This window comes from Marmota flaviventris, chromosome 17 (genome assembly GCF_047511675.1).
Source record: "Marmota flaviventris isolate mMarFla1 chromosome 17, mMarFla1.hap1, whole genome shotgun sequence".
Classification (NCBI taxonomy): domain Eukaryota; kingdom Metazoa; phylum Chordata; class Mammalia; order Rodentia; family Sciuridae; genus Marmota; species Marmota flaviventris.
In genome coordinates, this window is record NC_092514.1 from 39,901,771 (window position 1) to 39,922,465 (window position 20,695).

Sequence of the window (20,695 nt, forward strand, 5' to 3'; positions counted from 1 at the left end):
CCAAAAAAAGAAAAGGTAAATACATTTCACTAAAAGGAAATTGGGACATTAGAAAAATGACTGCTGAATCTGGTATTAGACATGTACAGATGAGCCTGGATGAAGCATCGTGTCATATGAGAAGGCAAGGAACTGCTGAAAATACAGGGCCATTTCACAAGGACCCTGGAGTTAACTAAGTTCAAGGATGGAAGGCTGGGCATGGTGTGCATGCCTGTAATCCCAGGGACTTGGGAGGCTGAGACAGGAGGATTGCAAATTCAAAACCAGCCTCAGCAATTTAGCTTGCAAAGCTCTAAGAAATTCAGTGAGATACTATCTCAAAATAAAGAGGGCCAGGGCTCAGTAGTTGAGTGCCCTTTAAATCCCTAGTACCCCCCCCCCCAAAATAAAAAAAAGTGATGGGGCGGCAGTTGGAAGAATATGAGCATTAAAAAGTATAACAACTATAGTGCTTTGAAACTGCAGTAGATTGATGTCAAGAATTACTGTTTTTTTTTCTTTTTAGTATGAGAAAGATTGATTTAAAAAAAGATTTGTAGAAAGATACACTAAAATATTGTAGATGAAATGATAGGATGTCTGGGATTTATTTTAAAATAATCCAGGGGGTGGGGATATAGCTCAGTGGTAGAGTGCTTGAGATCCTGGGTTCAAACTCCTGCCTCACAAAAAATTTTAAAAATTAAAAAAAAAAAAAAATCCAGAGCAACCAGGTAAATGTGGGAATGAGAGTAGGGACAGTAGGTTGAATACATAAATTAAACAAGATTGGGCATGTAGCAGTATTTGTGGGTGAGGGGTACATTGGGCTTGTATATTGCACTCTCTACTTGTTTGGAATTTTTCATAAAAATAAGTTGTTTTCAAAAACTACTTTGAGGACTGGGAATATAGTTCAGTGATAGAATGCTTGCATGAGGTTTCAACCCCAGCACCATCAAAAAAAGAAGAAAAAAAAAGCCATTTAGAGTCCTTGGGACCAGTACTCTAATTCCTTTAGTAATTAATTTCCATGATAATCATCCCTGTGGTAGCTGGATGTAGTGACCCATGCCTATAATCCCAGTGACTTGGGAGGCTAAAACAAGGAGGATCACAAATTGGAAGCTAGCTTCAGCAATTTAGTGAAGTCATTAGCAACTTAGTGAGTTCCTGTCCCAGACTAAAATATAAAAAGGGATATAGTAATGGTAAGGCTCCTCTAGGTTCAATCCCCAGTACCAAAACCAAAAAACTTAACAAGCAAATAATTGTCACTATGGGGACACTGTCCTTGTATCAAATCATTGAATCAAGCCATTTCTTCATTTTCCAGCAGTTTAGCAGCCACGCCTGTTTACTTTCTTTTTTCTCTTTCCCTTCTCAGCTCTCTCTTTCCAGATGTAGTGAACTGTATGCAGACTGATAACCTGGAACTGAAGAAACTTGTGTATCTCTACTTGATGAATTATGCCAAGAGTCAGCCAGACATGGCCATCATGGCTGTCAACAGCTTTGTGAAGGTAACTTTTCCCAAGGACTGCAGCAATCCCTTCTATTTCCAATAACCATTCTTGGTATAGTTAGTGTCTGCATTGCAAATAAGCAACCTCTGTTTCAGAGGAAGGCTGCCAGGGAAGTATTGGCGATAAGTAGAACTGTTCATGTTTTAAGCATTCCATATGTCAGCAAGTGTCATCAAGCAAAGTTCAAACCATATGTTAAGCCTTCTGTTAGCACTGCTTGGTACACGTATCCTTGCCAGATGGGTAGAACAAAGCCAGGTGAAACCTCACTGTTTTACCTTCCAAGGCTGACTAAGGTGGGCATATCGTTATTGTATTAGTTACCTGAGGCTTTATGTATTTTATTTTTGTAGAAATTAGCTTAACAGTCATCAGTATTAGAAACTATAGGAAGTATTACTTTCGTTTCACTTCCTAGGTCTTAAAATATTTGATTAAGATTTTTTTACTATGGAAAATTTTAAATATTCATACTATAATTCCTAAATACCCATCTTATAATTTTAATAATTACACTTCCTATATGTGTAGCTTTTGGATCTCCACACCCCTTTCCTGCTAGATAAATTTTAAGCAAAGCCAATACATCATACCATTTCATCCTTACATTTGTCAGAATAAGATATCTTTTTCAAAAATATAACCAGAGTACTATTGTCACATCTTTAAAAACTTTTAAAACCTCAAAAATTGCCTTAATGTAATTGAATAGATAGTCAGATTTTTTTCCTATCATTAGATTTGATAAACATAATAATAAGATTGTTTCCATTAATTTTTTTTTCTCTGACCGGAAATTAGTTTACATTAAAAAAAGAGAAAAAAAAAAACCTGGGTGTGGTAATACATGCCTGAAATCCAGTGACTTGGGAGATGGAGGCAGTAGGATCCAGGAGGACTGTAAATTCAAGGTCAGCCTCAGTAATTTTGTGAGGCCCCAAGCAACTTAGTGAGACCCTGTCTCAAAATATAAAAAACAAACAGGGCTGGAGATGTTGCTCATTGGTTAAGTGCCTCTGATTCAATCCCTAATACCAAAAAAAAAAAAAAAAGAAAAGAAAAAAGAAAGAAATGACAGCATCTCTAAAAAATTAACTTTTATTTAAAGTTTGAAAAATTATCAATATGTTTCTTTCTTCTTGTAGACTTTTTGGGCTTTTTTTGTATTTTTCTGTATAATACAAAGTCCAGAGGGAAGATAACTTTCATTCTCCCCACCTGGTGGTTCATAGATGAAATATAATCACCGTTTTCATATATTTGCCACTATTATCTTTCCATGTTAAGTGCCTTTATAATCATTGTGTGTGTGTGTGTGTGTGTCTTTCTATTCAATCCATTGGGAAGATTTTGGTTTACATACTTTGAAAGTTAGAGCTGTGCATGGATTTATATGGCTAGCCTTGGATTAAATACTACTGGGCTTTTCCTTATTTTGAATATTAAACAGGTGATTTCCTTCTTGCTAAGTTGCTCAGGTTGGCCTCAAATTTTGATCCTCCTGCCTTAACCTTCCAACTAGGTGGGGTAATAGGCATATGTACCACTATGCCTGGCTTCCTTCTAAACTCTTGAATAGACAACTAAAACTTTTACTTAGAAAAGGAATAGGGAGATTATGTTGTGTTGTAGGTGTAACCAGAAACTTAAATTACTAAAATATTCTCTTGTGGCTTGCATCAACTGGACTGTTTACCTTATTTACTCAGAACTGATATTGTTTTTGTAGGACTGTGAAGATCCCAATCCTTTGATTCGGGCCTTGGCAGTTAGGACCATGGGTTGCATCCGGGTGGACAAGATTACAGAATATCTCTGTGAGCCCCTCCGCAAGTGCTTAAAGGATGAAGACCCCTATGTTCGGAAAACAGCAGCAGTCTGTGTGGCAAAACTCCATGATATCAATGCCCAGATGGTGGAAGATCAGGGATTTCTGGATTCTCTACGGGATCTCATAGCAGATTCAAATCCTATGGTAATAAACTGCTTTTATAAAGAGAACAGTATTTAAAATATGTCCCTTTTCAGCCAGGCACGGTGGGCACCCCTTGTTAATCCCAGCAGTTTAGGAGGCTAAGGCAGGAGGATCGCAAGTTCAAAGTCAGCCTCAGCAAAAGCGAGGTGCTAAGCAACTCAGTGAGACCCTGGCTTTAAATAAAATATAAAATAGGGCTGGGGATGTGGCTCAGTGGTCAAGTGCTCCTGAGTTCAATCCCTGACACCCTCCCCCCCAAAAGTGTCCCTTTTCAAAACATGTTTAACACAAACCTGTCTTTGGGACATTGGATCATAAATACCTATGGAAACATGACTATTGTGTACCTCTCACCCTCAGTGTTTTTGAGGTGTGACAATTGTTCAAAATATAAGCATTGTAAAGTCTTAAAACAAAACTTTCTATTATACCTACCCCTGTATTTCCTCAGAAATAAACTTTATAATCATTTTCTTCAGGTGGTTTTATCTTAAAATTTTATACATACATATTTTTTAAGAGAGAGAGAGAGAATGTTTTAATATTTATTTTTTTAGTTTTTGGAGGACACAACATCTTTATTTGTATGTGGTGCTGAGGATCGAACCCGGACCGCACGCATGCCAGGCGAGCGCACTACCGCTTGAGCCACATCCCCAGCCCACATACACATATTTTAAGGTTATTCTTCCCAAGAGCAGTAGTGCATACCTAACATCCCAACAACTCGGGAGGCTTAGACAGGAAGATTGCATGTTCAAGGACAGCCTCAGCAATTTAGCCAGACCCTGTGTCAAAATAAAAAGGACTGAGCTGATGTACCTCAATGGCAAAGTACCAAAAAAAAAAAAAGAAAAAGAAAAAAATTAGACAATAAAGATTCTTCATTTTGATTCAGTTTCTATTTCTATACTAAGAAAAAATACCAAAAACATGTATCTGAAGAAAATAATCTCTTGGTACCAGGGTTTGACCCAGGGCCACTTAACCACTTAGCCACATCTTCACTCTTCTTATTTTTTATTTTGAATACAGGGTCTCAGAGATTTGCTTAGGGCTTCAATAAGTTGCTGAGACTAGCTTTGAACTTGTGATCCTCCTGCCTCAGCCTCCAGAGCCACTGAGATTGTAAGCATGTACCACCATGCCTAGCTTTCTAAATTTTTTGAGTTTGAACCGGATATAGTGATGATACACACTTGTATAATGAAGGGGGTCAAGTGAACCATTGACATTTATTTGAATTGATTTGTCACTAAGTGTCATTACTGAGAAGAGGGAGGAATAGCCACTTTCTTTAAAGTGTTCCCCTTTTTGTCTACTATAGTATTTAGTTGGAGACAAATAACTAAGTGTTAATCAGTAGATAACCTCTAAATATTTTTTTGCTGAAATTTTTCAATGGAGAGAAGAGTTAGAAGTTGCCCGAAATAGATGTTTTTCTTCCTTGCCCATTACGTACTCAGGTCTTCTTTGATGTCTCATTTGGTTCAACTTATTTTCTGGGTAACCTTGGCTTTCCGTTTATTATCTTTTCAGATTAGTAGTAAGGTCAAAGAATGAAGCAAGCTACATATTTTAAAGGTATTATTCTGACTAATATCAGGAATCTTTAGTCATCTTTAGGCTTAGGGATGAGTGTGGAACCAAGACTTCTCTAAGGGCATAACAACTTGTGTAATATTTAATCATAATTTTTGTACAGACAACCCCCACTCCAAGCAGCACCATGTGACACCTTTTTTTTTTTTTTTTAAGATAAGTTTATGAGGCAATAATATCTATTGTATGGAATGTTGGGTACCAACTTGAGTTTTTGTTACCACTTTTGATTCAATATTACTTTTTTAAATATTTTTTTTTTTAGTTGTCAATGTACCTTTATTTATTTTTTTATTTACTTGTATGCTATGCTGAGAATCAAACCCAGTGCCTTGCACATGCTGGGCAAGTGCTCTTTCACTGAGCTCTATAACTCTGGCCCCAGATTCACTGTTATCTAGAGCAGCTGTCTTTGAAGTTCTCTGAGGACAAATAAGGAGATGAAGTGTTTGGGTTCCAAGCACCAACCAGATAAGCAGAATGTCATGTACCCTGTGGAAACTTATTAAATATTCATTGGTGCTAAGAATGGATAGAGAGCTAGAGGTATAACTCAGAGCACTTGTTGTTTAGCATGTGGGAGGCCCTGGATTTGATTCTCTCACTGGTGGAGGTGGGGAATAGAAGAGTGGATTTAAATGAAAATTAATTCTTCAGGCAATTCCAGTTCCAGAGGGGGTGCAGAACCCTTGAAATTCTGGGTTAAGGACTAAGGGTTTAACAGTAAAAGCATTTTTGTTTTTAACCTGTGTAATATTTATCCAGATCAACTAAGGGAATACAGTTTCTGGAACAAGCCTTCTTTATCTGATTTATTTTAAGATTTTTCAGTTTTTATTTTGTGTTTTGTTTTTGGCAGTGCTTAGGGCCTCACATAGTAGCCAAGCACTCTACCAAGGGAGCAACATCCACAGCTCTATTCTAAGCTTTTGTTATAGAAGAAAGAGATAGTTTCCTTTCATCCAGAACATTTAAACAACATATGTATGTCATTTATTTATGCTTTTTATTATGGGAATCTTCAAACATATTCAGAATAGAAAATATGAACGTTATTACGTTCATTAGAAATGAACGTAATAAATAAAGAGCTCATTACCAGATCCAATAACTATCAATACATGCCAATCTTGTTTTGCTTATTTTCTTTTCCATTCCTTAGGTGTATGTAATTTAAGCAGGTAACACATGAATGGGTTTCTATTTGAATTTAATATATTATTCTATTAATAATTCTCAACCTAGGCTGGAAATGATGTTGCATGCCTGTAATCCCAGTGGCTCAGGAAGCTGAGGCAGGAGGATGGAGAGTTCAAAGCCAGCCTCAGCAAAGGCAAGGCACTGAGCAACTCAGGGAGACCCTGTCTCTAAATTTAAAACAATACAAAATATAATAATAATAATTCTCAACCTAATTTTATAGTAACAAGATTTGTGGAGATTTTCAAAAATTTTTACTAAAAGTAAAATTTAAATTTTACTTTTATTTAAGTAAAATTTAAGGTTACTTGGTAGATTTTATAAAAACTGTTTTAGGAATGTCTCTTTATCTTTTTTTTTAATTTATATTTTTTTATTTTTACTTTTTGAGGTATTGGGGATTAAACACAGACCTCATCTATGCTAGGCAAGCATTTTATCACTGAGCTACATTCTTAGCCCATTCTTTTGGTCTCTGTCTCAAAATTTTCCAAGAGCTGGATGTCATCATTAGCTACCCAGTTATTGAATCTACTGCCCACTTAATAGAAAGACTTTTTACATTTTTGTGAGATTTCTCAGTAGCAATAGCAGTTTTCTCTGATAGGAGAGCCAGGCACAGTGACACATTCCTGTAATCCTACAGGCTCAGAATCCTCATGAGGCAGGAGGATCACAAGTTCAGAGCCAGCCTCAGCAAAAGCAAGGCACTAAGCAACTCAGTGAGACCCTGTCTCTAAAATAAAATATAAAATAGGGCTGAGGATGTGGCTCAGTGGTCGAGTGCCCCTGAGTTCAATCCCTGATTACCGCCCCCCCCCCCCAAAAAAAAAGGAGAGATTCACTTAAGTACTGGCTGTATTCTTAAATTTCATGCCAATAGTGCTTCACTTGCCTTACTCTTGTCCTGGCCTTGTTATGCATAGTCAAATCATTTGACTCCTTTTTTCTTGCTGTTTTAGTGAAGCACTGAAAAGGTTGGACTTAAAAGCCAGCACTTATACAACTGTACTTACTTTTGACTTTAAATCCATACTTTTTAAAAAATATATATTTTTTTTAGTTGTAGATGGACACAATAATTTTATTTATTTTTATGTGGTACTGAGAATCGAACCCAGTGCCTCACACATGTGAGGAAGCACTCTGCCACTAAGCCACAGTTCTAGCCCATAAATCCATACTTTTAACCTCAACTCTATGCCCTGCTTTTTAATCCTAAAAATGCAATTGCAATTATAAAAAGTAACCTTATATGAAATATTACAATCATCACACTGATGTTATTTTTATCAGTAGGATCAAATGCTGCTAAGAATTAGATTGAGTAACTAAGTAACTGGATAGATTAACTTCCAAGGTGTAAAGGTAGAATATAAGGTTCAATAGCTCAAACACCTCATGAATTTTTAAGATCTTATGTCATTAAGAAAAGAAATACTTAAATGCCTTCTATTCCAGGCACAATAATACATTTATGTACAATATTTCAGTTAGTTCTCAGATCTGCCTTGTGAAATAGAAGTTATTCCATGTTACAGATCAAGAGATGTATATAGAGACTAAAGAACTATCCTAAAGTCATGCAGCAAGTAGTAATGTAGCCAGGATTTTGACCTAGTATGTACACAACAGAATTTAAATATGTGTGTGTATATAAATCTGTTTCATTTTCTCGAAGTGGCTGCTATTTTTTTGTTGTTTTGCATAGCCCATTTCCAAGGTTGTGAACCAGCTACTATTTTGAATTTATATATGTCTTTAATTATCTGGATACTGTTTTATTATGAAATCATCTTAATCCTCTTATTCTTGTGATGGATATGAGTCCTTAGTTTACTGTTCTTGAGGAGTGGTTTTGTTCTTCTGCTGTTTCAGAGGCTGCTCCACACGGTGGCAGCAGCGGGCACCAGTAAATACTAGACTCACTTTGGAAATGAACACTTGAAGGGCATTCTGCCTTAGTTTTCTGAAGAAGCACTTCAAAGGGCATCCTATATACGAAAGCACTAGAGTATATGCAGAATGACTTTGAAATCTCCTAATATGAGAGTAAAATGTTGACCAAGAGCTAACAGCTCAGATGGGTGCAGTCGCTCATGCTTTGAATCCCAACAACTCAGGAGGCCAAGGCAGAAGTGTCACAAGTTCAAGGCCATCCTGGATAACTTAGCAAGACCCCGTCTTAAAATAAAAAGCACTGGGGATGTGTTTAGTGGTAGTGTGTTTGCCTAGCAAGGCCTGGTTTGATTCCCAGAATTGGGGGAAAAAAGAAAAGAAAATTCTTGGGGTTATGTTGGCCTCCAGTCTTGTTCCAAGTAGTATTGTGCCTTGCTGAAATAATAGAACTTTATTATATTTTTACTTTGTCTTTTTGGGGGAGTATCACACACCTTGTTTTCTGCAGTTGTTTTGCCGTTTATACTTTAGTTAAAGCTGAATTTCAGTGACATACAAGTTGATAGAAAAAGGTGGACTCTGAAGTAATAAATTCTTACTCTATTAAGCTAGGACTTTATGTTCACATTGCTTAATTTTCTTGAGTCTATTTTCTCTTCTGAAAAATGAAGAGTACTCTCTTGGAGAGTTGTTGCGAGTATTACTTGAGCTTTTGCATAAAAATTGCCCATTAATACACCTGTTTTATAAGGTCATAGCTGTTACTATAGTCATTTTAATAGACATTAGGCAAAGGCTAATGTCACTATGATATTAATTTAAAAGGTGCTGATTCCTTTGATAATCTGTACAGATTGATACAGTGAAATCTGTTCTAAGGGAATTAGAGTTATTTTCAATTGTAAATTTTGTTCATTATTTTGAAAGCAAACCTTTATTCCAGATGAGGAAGCACTTTGAAGTTATAGGAAAGTAACCTCCATGATTTCTTCACAATTTCAAAAATTTTAGAAATATTATGTCACAAGTATATGTATATATACAAGAAAAAAATGCACTTTAGATGATAGTGAGTATCCTCTAGTTTTTATTCATACATTAGGATTTTTTTTTCTTCCTATGGTTTTTATTTTGCTCTCAAAATCATTTTGGGGGTATTTCTAATTAGCATATTCATGTTAAAATCTCCTCAAGGGACTCCCTGGATGGCCCCACCATACATGCTTTGCTTTTTATTTTTGATCTTAGTTTTCCTGAGGCCCTTTGGCTTACTGCATAGTTCCTTTGATCTTTGTCATCTAGGCCTTCTGTCAGTCTCAAGAGCGGGGAGTATCCCTTTTCTATTGCTTGATTTCTGCAGAAGTGTAAACTGATGATGATAATGATGATTTTGCACTAGATATTTAACCCAGGGACACTTTACCACTGAGCCACATCCTACTCCTTTGTTTTTTATTTATTTCTAAGTTTCTGAGGCTGACCTTGAACTTGTGATTCTTCTTTCTCAGACTCCCAAGCCACTGGGATTAACAAGTGTGCGTCCCCTTGCCTGGCGTGTAAACTAATTAGTAAAAAAGTTGGTTTTATTTGCTGAAGGTTCTTTTGCACAAGCAACATACTCAAAACAGTCTTAACTTAGATCTGGTATAGTATTTTATTTTTTTTTAATATATATTTGAGACAGGGTCTCCCTGAGTTGCTTAGGCCCTCATAATGTAGCTAATGTTGGCTTTGAACTTGTGATCCTCCTGCCTCAGCCTCCTGAGCCACTGCCATCTTCTATTAATTAAAAATTTTGCTGAAAAACCATTTTATGAAAACATTTTTCTTCTTAGAAGAAGGTATGTATTTCAACTGTGTGCTATCCAACACATAGAATGCAGCATATGATTGTGATAATAGTTCTCAACCAGGGGTAGTTTTGTTCCCCAGGGGACATTTGAAAATGTCTGGAAACACTTGGTTGTCATAACTGATGGGAGGAAAACTACTGGCATCTTGTGGGTAGAGTCCAGGGATGCTTTAAACATCCTACAGTGCAGAGGATAGTGTGTCCCCACACTCACCCCTACCAGGCCTAACTATCAATAGTGTCTAGATCATAAAACCTTAGAGATTAGATGCTTGAGCATCCCTTGATGTGAATATCCAGAATGCTTCAAAATCTGGAACTTTTTGAGCACTGACATGATGCCACAAGTGGAAAATTTACTTTATGTGATGAATTGCATTCAAGATGTCAGCACTCTGAAACTATTGTTTAAAGTAACCTTTAGGCTGTGTATAAGGTATCTATGAAATAAAATGAATTGTGTGGGGCTAGGGTTGTGGCTCAGTGGTAGAGGGCTTACCTAGCAAGTGTGAGGCACTGGGTTCGATTCTCAGCACCACATATGAATAAATAAAATAAAGGTCCATTGATAACTAAAAAAAAAAAATTTTTAAATGAATTGTGTTTTTAGACTTGGGTCCCATCCCTGAGATAGCTTATTACGTGTGTAATATTTTTCAAATATTCCAAAATTTGAAAAAATAAGAAATTTAAAACATTTCCAAATATTTATCTGGTTCCAAACATTCCAGATAAAGGATATTCAGCCTCTGTAGACCTCAGAGCCAGAGTGGCTGCTATGGCTCTGAGGTGAGTTCTGGGTTGGCTGACAGCTAGAAATGTGGCTTTCAGCAAATTATTTAAAATGAGTTTCACTTTTCTCATCTGTAAAATTCTTATTTTACTGGATTATTTTGAAAATGGAAGAATAATTTATTTAAAATTTAAATAATGCCTGACATGTAGCAAATACTTAATAAACTGCAACTATTCTTGAACATATTTAACATACACCATTGGTTGTTATAATTTTTATTTAGGCTTTAGAAATCTTGTGCAGTGGTTTGTTGTTAGTTTAAGATAATACTGAAGAAGTTAAGTCTGTCTAGATTATTTTCTAAGCTCAAGGAAGATTTTTGTCAGAATATATTTGGTATTAATGGGGACTGTGTTAAATTGTCAAAGATAGGTTTAAACTGTGTAGAAAAACGTAATTATGTCAATTTAGTGCCTTAATGATGGGATTTCTTCAATTTTTAAATATATTTTAATAAATAATAGTAATACAATTAAAATATTATACATTGGTGAAATTAGAAATGCAACTTGTTACTCATACCAAATGTCCATAAAGAAGTTAGGGAACTTGTGGAATTTTAGGCGTGTATGAGTGTCATTATGCGGTAGGCACTTGGAAGTAATATAGGTGATTTGCTCAGTCTGTGTCTTGAGTTCCTCAAGTGACTAAAGTTACATTTGGTACTAAAGGAGGAACTGCTGTTAATTTCTGCAGAATTGAAGTGTTGAGTAAGTGGACTCATTGGAGACTGCTTTGATGTCAGGCCCACAGTCTTGAATTTCCCATTACTTGATCTGAGCACTTTTCTGTCTCTGCTTATGGAGAAAGTGAATACTTTTTTGTTGAGAGCCACAGCTGAAGGGGCCCCAGCAAACTTCCAGCTGCCAGCTGATGATTGGTTCAAGGGCCCCAGCAAACCTCTAGCTGCCAACTGATTGGCTCCCCTGAGGTGATGCTCATTGGGCTGTTTCCCCTCCCTTTCAGACCAAGGAGCTGCTCATTGGGGGACTTTTTTTGGCTCCACCCACACGACCCAGCCAATCGGCCTCAAGAGCAGGAGGAGTGGGAGAGGTTGAGAGGCTTGTGGGAAGCCGGTTGTGGCAGTTGGGTTCTGAGGGTTTTTCCTGAGGAGCTGTGTGGTGTGGTGTGTGTGTTATAAAAATAAAGTTCGTTTCTTTTGACAAGTGGCTCCTGAATTGTGCCCAGCCAGACTGTGGCACTTTCCCCCCCCCTGTTATATAATACACTTTGTGGAAATTGTTTTCTGTGTGTTCTCAACTTTTTTTTTTTTTCTTCTCTTAAAATCATTGTTTTTACCTTATCATATTATTGCCAATTTGGGTTTTGGTTTTTTTAAATAATCTCCTATTGCAGGGGGATTGATTTAAATTTACAGAAAAGTTATAAAAACAGTTCAGAAAGTTGTTTTTTTTTTTTTTTTCCTAGTGGCTGTAGCAAAATAGTTAAAATTCAGGCTCTGGCACCAGACTTGAGTTTGTATACTGGTTCTACCATTTCTTAGCTGTATGGTTTCCCTAAGCTTTAGTATTCTCATCTGTAAAATGGAGATTAAATATAGTTCTTCTGTCATAGGATTCTTGTGAGCATTAAAGGACAGAGGACTTGGGACTAGGGATGTAGCTCAGTGGTAGAGTGCTCACCTTGCATGTGGAAAGCACTGGGTTCGATCCTCAGCACCATAAAAAAATAAAGGTATTGTGTCCATCTACAACTAAAAAAATATATATTTAAAAAAAAAAAAAAGGACATGGGGCCGGGGTTGTGGCTCAGTGGTAGAGTGCTTGCCTAGCATGCGTGAGGCACTAGGTTCCATCCCTGGCACCACATTACAAATAAACAAATAAAGTTATTGTGTCCATCTACAACTAAAAAGAATTTTTAAAAAGTTTATTAAAAAAAGGACAGAGGATTTGCAGAGCTCTAATACTAAACCTACTATAGAGTAAGCTGCAATAATGACAAACATATATTCTCTCTTGTATAGTGATTGTGGTGCTGGATATTAGTGATTTTAAAGATTAGAATTTTAAAAGTTGAGGACAATTTTACAACAAATGAACTTTATATTATTACTTACCATATCTTTGCAGAATTATTTTTACAAAGTAAAATATACCTTTGAAGCAGTTCTCATCGGAAATTTCCTAAAAACTGAATCTGTTGTATGTATAGTTTGAGTTGCTTACCAGAAGTTGAAAGTTGATTCTCATTTTCCTTTAAGATGATCTCAAAGCTCTAATTTGGCATGGGAATATTTTACTCAAAAGGGAGATCATAAGTGGTGTGAGAGAGAAGGCTTTGTTTGATTCATATTGCAGCATGCTTTCATGAACTTTAGAACCTTTGGGCTAAGTAACTAACTCTTTGTTAGGGGAACACTTTTTGTCTGTTGGTATTTATTTGTAGTGTTTTGCCTTTGAGAATATTTGCATTTTGTCAGACTATATCTTAAGCCACATAAAATGAATTTTATTATTTGTTAATCTTGCTTGTTAATAAGTAATCAGACTTTCTTGCCATGAGGTATGTTGGCTCAACTAGGCAATTTTAGCTTTCATTCCAAGGAAGAACATTGGGAAAATGGAATATTATGGAACACGATGTGGTCAACTTGTTTTCAGTTGGTGTTTTTGGACAGTGTTTTGGCTTATAGTATAAGTTTCAAAATTTACTTGTTTATGAGGGGGAGAAATTTTACTGGTACTACACAATCATTGTGTCTATGAGGAGAGAATAATGACTGAAATTTTTAGATTAAGTACATTTTGCCTTGTTTTTTTATATGTCATTTGAGGCCGCTCTGTAAAGGAGATGACAATTTTCTAAACTGTTGCTTAATGGATGAAAATATGTAAACCACATGTTTCTTCATATGGAAACAGTTTTGATCAGTTATCTTATTGCTTTCAATTTTTTTCACTTTATTCAGGTTGTCATTGGCAACCGCCTGCAAAAAAAAAAAATTATAAACTGAACAGAAAAACTGAAGCATAAATTTTTTCAGACTATTGTAACCTTGAAGTTCATTGTTAGAAATCAAAGCCCTCCAAATACTAGTTTAATTAATAGGAGGTCACCATACAGAAAAATGATGTTTCTTGGGTTCTTAGGTTATGAAGGAGAATGAAATTAGAGTGTCGGGTGAAGAGCATTCTAAGGGACAGAGAAATGTGTGAGGTTTCTCATAAAGATGCTTCTGTCTATAATATTCCACTCCAAGTATGTATCTAGACTTTCTCCTAGAATTCTTTTTTAAGGATCATTTTTATTCTAACCATACCCACGGTTCCAGCTTGTTCCTTTTTAAAAAAAAAAAAAAATGAGGTCAAATTTATGTCCTCAGAATTTCTGCATATGAAATAGATATAGCTTGTAAATCAGATTTTATAGCTGAATAGTAAATTTTGCTACTTTAAGTACTGATAGGATATGATTATCTCTGAAATATACAAAGTAGAAAAGTCTTCATATAAATCTTCATGTCACCTCTCTGGAAATAATTTTTTAAAATTTATTTATTCCAATTTGTTATATATGACAGCAGAATGCATTTCAATTCATATTACACATATAGAGCACAATTTTTTCATGTCTCTGATTGCACACAGAGTCACACCATTCGTGTCTTCATACATGTAATTAAGATAATGATGTCCATCTCATTCCACTGTCTTTCCTACCCCCATGCCCGCTCCCTCCTCTTTGCCTTATCTAAAGTTCCTCCATTCCTCCCATGCTTCCCTACCCATCCCCATTATAGATTAGCATCCTCATATCAGAGTAAACATTTGACATTTGTTTTTTGGGGATTGGCTAATTTCACTTAGCATTATATTCTTCAACTCCATTCATTTACCTGCAATTGCCATGATTTTATTCTCTTTTAATGCTGAGTAATGTTCCATTATGTGTATATACCACATTTTTTTTATCCATTCATCTACTGAAAGGCATCTAGGTTGGTTCCACAATTTAGCTATTGTGAATTGATGTTTTGCTTCTATTATCTTTCTCCCTGTGCTGCTTTTCTCCCTTTCTCTCAGTTGAAGTTCACAGGTCTAGGGACTTATGTAAATACTGGAGACAAGAGTGATTAGTAAGTACTCAGATACTGGAATCAGACATGGACCTTGAGTTTAGGTTCAAGCAATATCTTTTTTTGGCTGCATTGACCTTAAGCAAGTCACTGAGCTTTTAAGCCTGTTTTTTTTATCCCGAGCAGGTGAATTTTAATAGCAAATTTAATGAGGATTTAATGGCATGTAGTAAGTTCCAATAATTTTTTTTAACTATTATAATCTTTTATCCCTTGGGAATATAACTTGATTAGGCATAATGTAAAGTAAGCCAAAATACAAATTGCTTACCTTAACAAAAATTTTAGATGACTCCAGGGGTCCATAAAGAACTATCAAATAGAAGAGCCATCTTCTGGGCATAATGGTGCATGGCTGTAATACCAGCTACTTAAGAGGCTGAGTCAGGAGGGTTGCAAGTTCAGTAGCCCCTCCTGGGTAACTTATGAAGACCTTATCTCAAAAATTAAATATTAAAGGGGGAGGCTGTGGCTTAAAAAAAAAAAAAAAAAAACCAGTGGTAGAGCCCTCTGGTTCAATCCCTAATAGTACAAACCAATCAACCAACAAAGAAGTCTGTTGATAAGGCAAAAAAAAGATTTGTCTAGGAGTGTGACTTTATGAGTATCTACATATGCTTTTGTGGACATATGTATATATAAAGTTTTTAATACCTATATCTATATTGCATTAGGTCTATGAAGGGAAAGGGTAGGGAATGTTTAGAACTTAACCATAATTAGGAGGCAAGATGAAAAAGAAGGTAGGTTTTTGGGGCTTGATTGTTTTTTTACTACAGTGGGTATATTTCTTTGTAAAACCTGCAAGCCAACTTTTTATAAGTCAGTTCATGTACTGAGAAAGCTCATTTAAGAAACCCTATTTATAAATTTGTTTTTAAAGCAAATCTTTGTTTCCCAACCCCCTTTCTGTGTTAGAAACTAACTTTTCTAACATTGTAGCAATGTTTCCTAAGAAATGCCAGTTATCTTGGGAGGATACATTGCATATGGTTATCTTAACAATTCAAAATCAAAGTGCTGTATCAAGTGAAAGGGCATAACTTTGTTTTAATATTTCAGGGAAATTAAGGCAGTTACTATAAGGGTTGAATGTGTTGTTCTGTGATTTTTTTTTTTTTTTTTTTACTAAATCCCATGCTTATGATATTATATTATTGTCTGGAGAAGTAAACTTTAATTTCAATCTATAATTTTAAAAGTTTATTTTTTAAAAGCAAACAATATGTGTTCAAAGTACAAAATTCCAAAGACGCATAGTTTAAGCATCAACAAATGATGGTCCTTGCCACCTAGTTGCTCTCTTAAAGACAGTCCTTTTCTTTATCTCAGATTCAGTGTGACTGCTTATTTCAGGTTTCCATTAGAGTGGAGGAGGCAGTTCACGGACTAGGAGGACTTGAAGCACTTCCTCATGGCCTGTCTTAGGACATTTCTGGAAACATAACTGTCTGGATGTGAAGATTAGGAGATAAGAGTCGAGAGCTAGAATGGAAAGAACCTCTAGGAATTTTAGAGGAGCAGAGGTTTAGCACAGGGCAGGAGGGCATCCCCTCTAGCCTGTCACTGACACAGGCAGTGACTGACACTGATTACTGTTTTCTTTGTCATCTTTGCTCAACAGCTTAATCTTTTGATCTGATCTTTCTATATCTTCAAGTAGGACTGACTTTTCTCTCTCTTGTTTTAATATGACGATAAGTGAAGTCGCCTATTCATTTATTTATTTTTTTTTGAGAGAGAGAGAGAGAGAATTTCAATATTTATTTTTCAGTTTTCGGCGGATACAACATCTTTGTTTGTATGTGGTGCTGAGGATCGAACCCGGGCCGCACGCATGCCAGGCGAGCGCGCTACCGCTTGAGCCACATCCCCAGCCCGAAGTCGCCTATTTAAACAACCAGAACTTACACTTCATTAGCTTCATTATATACTCAAGTTTAATTTCCAGTTGCCTATGATGATAACAGAGGAATTTTAATTGCTCATTCTGTTTAGCATCCTTCTGTTCTATTCCTGTTCTTTTTAGAAATTCCAATTCTTGCCTTTTCTTCTTCTTTGTTTTCTATTATAGGGCCTTTTTATTTAGCTTAAAAGAAAAAAAACAGAAAAGAATTTCACTAGCAGAAATGGTAATTGTAGTAGGAGGCTTATTTTAGACAACTGGAAATCAAGATTGGGCATGTATTGGCAGCAGTAGATCAGAATAGGCATTTGATCTTCCAATATGACATTCTGATTTTTTATACTAAAATAAGATTAATCGAGTTAATTAAGCATGAGAAATAAAATATCTTTTCCTGCTCATGAAATACACAGAGGGGATTGTTTCAGTCTTCTTATGCCTTTTAGTTTTCACATAATCTTTTGCTAAGTGGGTCTGAGATTTTTATCTTGGAATCTTTGTTCTAACCACCATATTACAGTTCGAGATTATTCTATTTATGCCGTCATTATCTTTTACATAATAATGGATAGTATCTCTTTATTTAACTTTAAGGCAAAATCATATAGTAGAATAATCTTCAGGCTATGCATATAATGTAGATATTAAAACCAGTAGCTAAATTATAGCCACTACGTTTTTTGAAGCTAATGAAGTATAAGTTCTGGTTATTTCAAAACTCCATTTCTCAAGTTTTTTTTAAAATTTTGTTTTCCCTCTTTGGTACAAGGGATTGAACTCAAGGGCACTCAACCACTGAGCAGCCACATCCCCAGCCCTTTTTTATATTTTAGAGACCAGGGTCTCACTAATTTGCTGAAGCTGGCTTTGAACTCTCGATCCTCCTGCCTCAGCCTCCCAAGTTGCTGGGATTACAGGCGTGTTCCACTGCGCCTGGCTGGGTTGACATTTTTTGAGAATAATTTCTCTCTCTCTCTCTCTCTCTCTCTCTCTCTCTCTATATATATATATATATATATATATATATATATATATATGATTGCTGAAGCTGTCATGTCATTTAAAAATTTTTTTTTAGTTGTAGATGGACACAATACCTTTATTTTACTTATTTTTATGTGGTGCTGAGGATCAAACCTAGTGCCTCACACATGCTAGGCAAGCACTCTACCACTGAGCCACAACCCCAGCCCTGTTGTGTCATTATACTTGAGCAGATTTATATCCAGCTTCACCTTGTTAATCTTTAGTAACACTGGATTCTTACTATAAAACATTTTAAAATTCGCTTATTCATGGCTGTAGGATAATATTTTTGTGAGATTTTGAGTTTTTTTTAAATTTTTAATAACTAGATATTCATTGATTATAGATTTTTTTAGTTATATTAGAAATAATCTAATTTTGATAGAGTGTTGACTTCATCTTGTAACTACATAATTCACAAATTTGAGTTCAGATGAAGGTGTATTTTCTTACCTAGGATAGCAATTTTTAATTTACTGTACTCTCTGAAACAAGGATATATTTGGAATACTGTTCATTGAGTCTACAGTTTCATTGATTATAAGATGCATGATTATTTTTTGTATTACTAGAAAAGAAAAGTGTTTTCTTTCTTTTGTTTTTCTCTTGTGTTACTAGAGATTGAACCCATGGCCTCACATATGCTAGGCAAGCTCTCTACCATTGAGCTAAATCTCTACCCTGAAAAGTTTTCTCTTAAACTGCCAGGCCATTGATTGTAAAATGCATACCAATTTCAGAGATCTTAATGTGAAAAACTATAACTTATACTTGATGAACTATGGAAGTATAACCATCTTAAATTCGTATAAGACTATCTAAAGCACTTCTACATATGTCATTTGATTTTTTTATTCTCAAACTTAATTAATCTGTGAGATGGATTCAGTTTTCCCTAGTTTTCAGACAAGGAAACCGAATCTTCAGAGTTATATATTCTATTAGCAGCTGGTCTCAAGTCCACCTTTTCCTACTACAAGACCTGTACTATGATCAACACTATCACCTCCCCATTATGCATACACACCTATAAAATAATTTGGTCTGAGCCAAGTGCAGTGGTGCATGTCTGTAATCCTAGTGACTTGGGAGGCTAAAGTAGGGAGATCATTAGTTTTCAAAGCCAGTGTTAGCAATTTAGCAAGACCTTAAGTAACTTGGTGAGACCCTCTCAAAATAAAAATAAAAAGAGTGTTGAGGTTGTGGCTCAGCAGTAGAGCGCTCGCCTAGTTTGTGGGAGGCTCTGGGTTCGATCCTTAGCACCATATAGAAATAAACAAATAAAACAGGGGTATTGTGTCCAACTACAACTAAAAAATAAATATATTTAGAAAAAAGGAGGAGCTAGGGATGTGGCTTGGTGACAAAGCACCCTGAGTTCAATCCCCAATACCAAAAAAAAAAAAAAAACTGACCTAGATTTTCCCATTATTTGATATATATATTTCTTATTTAGACTTCATTTTTATGGCTGTTAGTATGTCTTTATAATTTGAGTACTATTAGAATAGTTAATGTACATTTTTATAATAAAAAATGTGGACTCTGCTAATAGATATAATTCTGGATTGCCTTGACCACTAGGAAGCTATATATATATTATTACTGGTGTCTTATATGTTTTAAAAATATATATTAAAAATATATTTAAAAATATGTGTATTTGCCTGACTAGATAAAATGTCCAGGAATGGTTATGAGTTGAGATCTACAAAGTGATCCAGCAAAGGTTGAATAAGTGTTGGATATCATTGTGCTGTTCTGGGTGCATCAAGGTCATATCTGTTTGTTTCCCAGGTGGTGGCTAATGCTGTGGCAGCATTATCTGAAATCAGTGAGTCTCACCCAAACAGCAACTTACTTGATCTGAATCCTCAGAACATTAATAAGCTGCTGACAGCTCTAAATGAGTGCACAGAATGGGGCCAGATTTTCATCCTGGACTGCCTGTCTAATTACAACCCTAAAGATGATCGGGAAGCTCAGAGGTCAGTCTGTTTTCCTGGATAATAGCTAAGAGTCTTGCCAGATTCAATAAGTTATAGTTTCTACTGTTAGAATCATAGTCTTTATGATTGAGGAAATTGAGGGACATGTGGGGTAGACATTGTTATCCCCAAAACATTTTCTCACTGAATTCAGGAACATTCTAGGTTGTGGAGTAAACCATGCCAAAAATAACACTTTCTAAGAAATGTATGCTTTTCATTTCTTATTTGAGTAGTACCTTTGCTAAACCTCCCTCGTCATTGTCTCCCATGTCTTAGTTCCTAGCCATTTGGCAAATAAAAGGTTATTGAATGTCTGCAGTGATAACACTTTTCATTCTGATACATAGTAAGTGACTTCATACTATAGTTATTTAACTGAACTATACCTATAATTTAGTACTAGAAAAAGCATGTTAAAGTCAGCAAAATATATGCTGCCTCCCATTACCTATAGAAATCATATCAGTTGAATTTGGAGATTTTGGAAATCACATCTTGATCTTTTTAGCCCTTTATTTCCTTAGTGTTACAGATTTTCCTTTACTGTTAGAAATGACTACTGAATTCATCTACACATCCATATTTTTTATTTATCACCAATTTTTATTGAGCATTTTGTGTGTGTAGGCAGTGTACTAGGCAGATACTTCTGAAGAAACACTGGCTCTTCATTAAAGTTGACATTTTAATTATGTTAAATAAGAACCTTCCTTGCTTGGCTGAAACTGATTTCCAAGCTATTAGAATGTAAATGCTCTTCAGTTCCCCAGGAAATTATTCCCTGTGGACTTAACTAACACCTCCAATAGTTTTCTTCCATCATTGAAAGTACAAAATGTGG

At 35.6% G+C, this 20,695-nt stretch overlaps 1 protein-coding gene across 4 annotated transcripts in view; it reads left to right on the forward strand.

The window, feature by feature from the left end:
* The window catches only part of Ap2b1 (adaptor related protein complex 2 subunit beta 1), a 113,901-nt gene that overhangs the window by 24,259 nt on the left and 68,947 nt on the right, over positions 1–20,695 (forward strand). For all 4 annotated transcript variants that reach the window (XM_071603566.1, XM_027923815.2, XM_027923818.2 and 1 more), the window contains exons 4-6: positions 1,370–1,505; positions 3,238–3,483; positions 19,661–19,851. In XM_071603566.1, the coding sequence (XP_071459667.1) occupies positions 1,370–1,505; positions 3,238–3,483; positions 19,661–19,851 (573 nt within the window). The remainder of the gene's footprint in view (positions 1–1,369; positions 1,506–3,237; positions 3,484–19,660; positions 19,852–20,695) is intronic.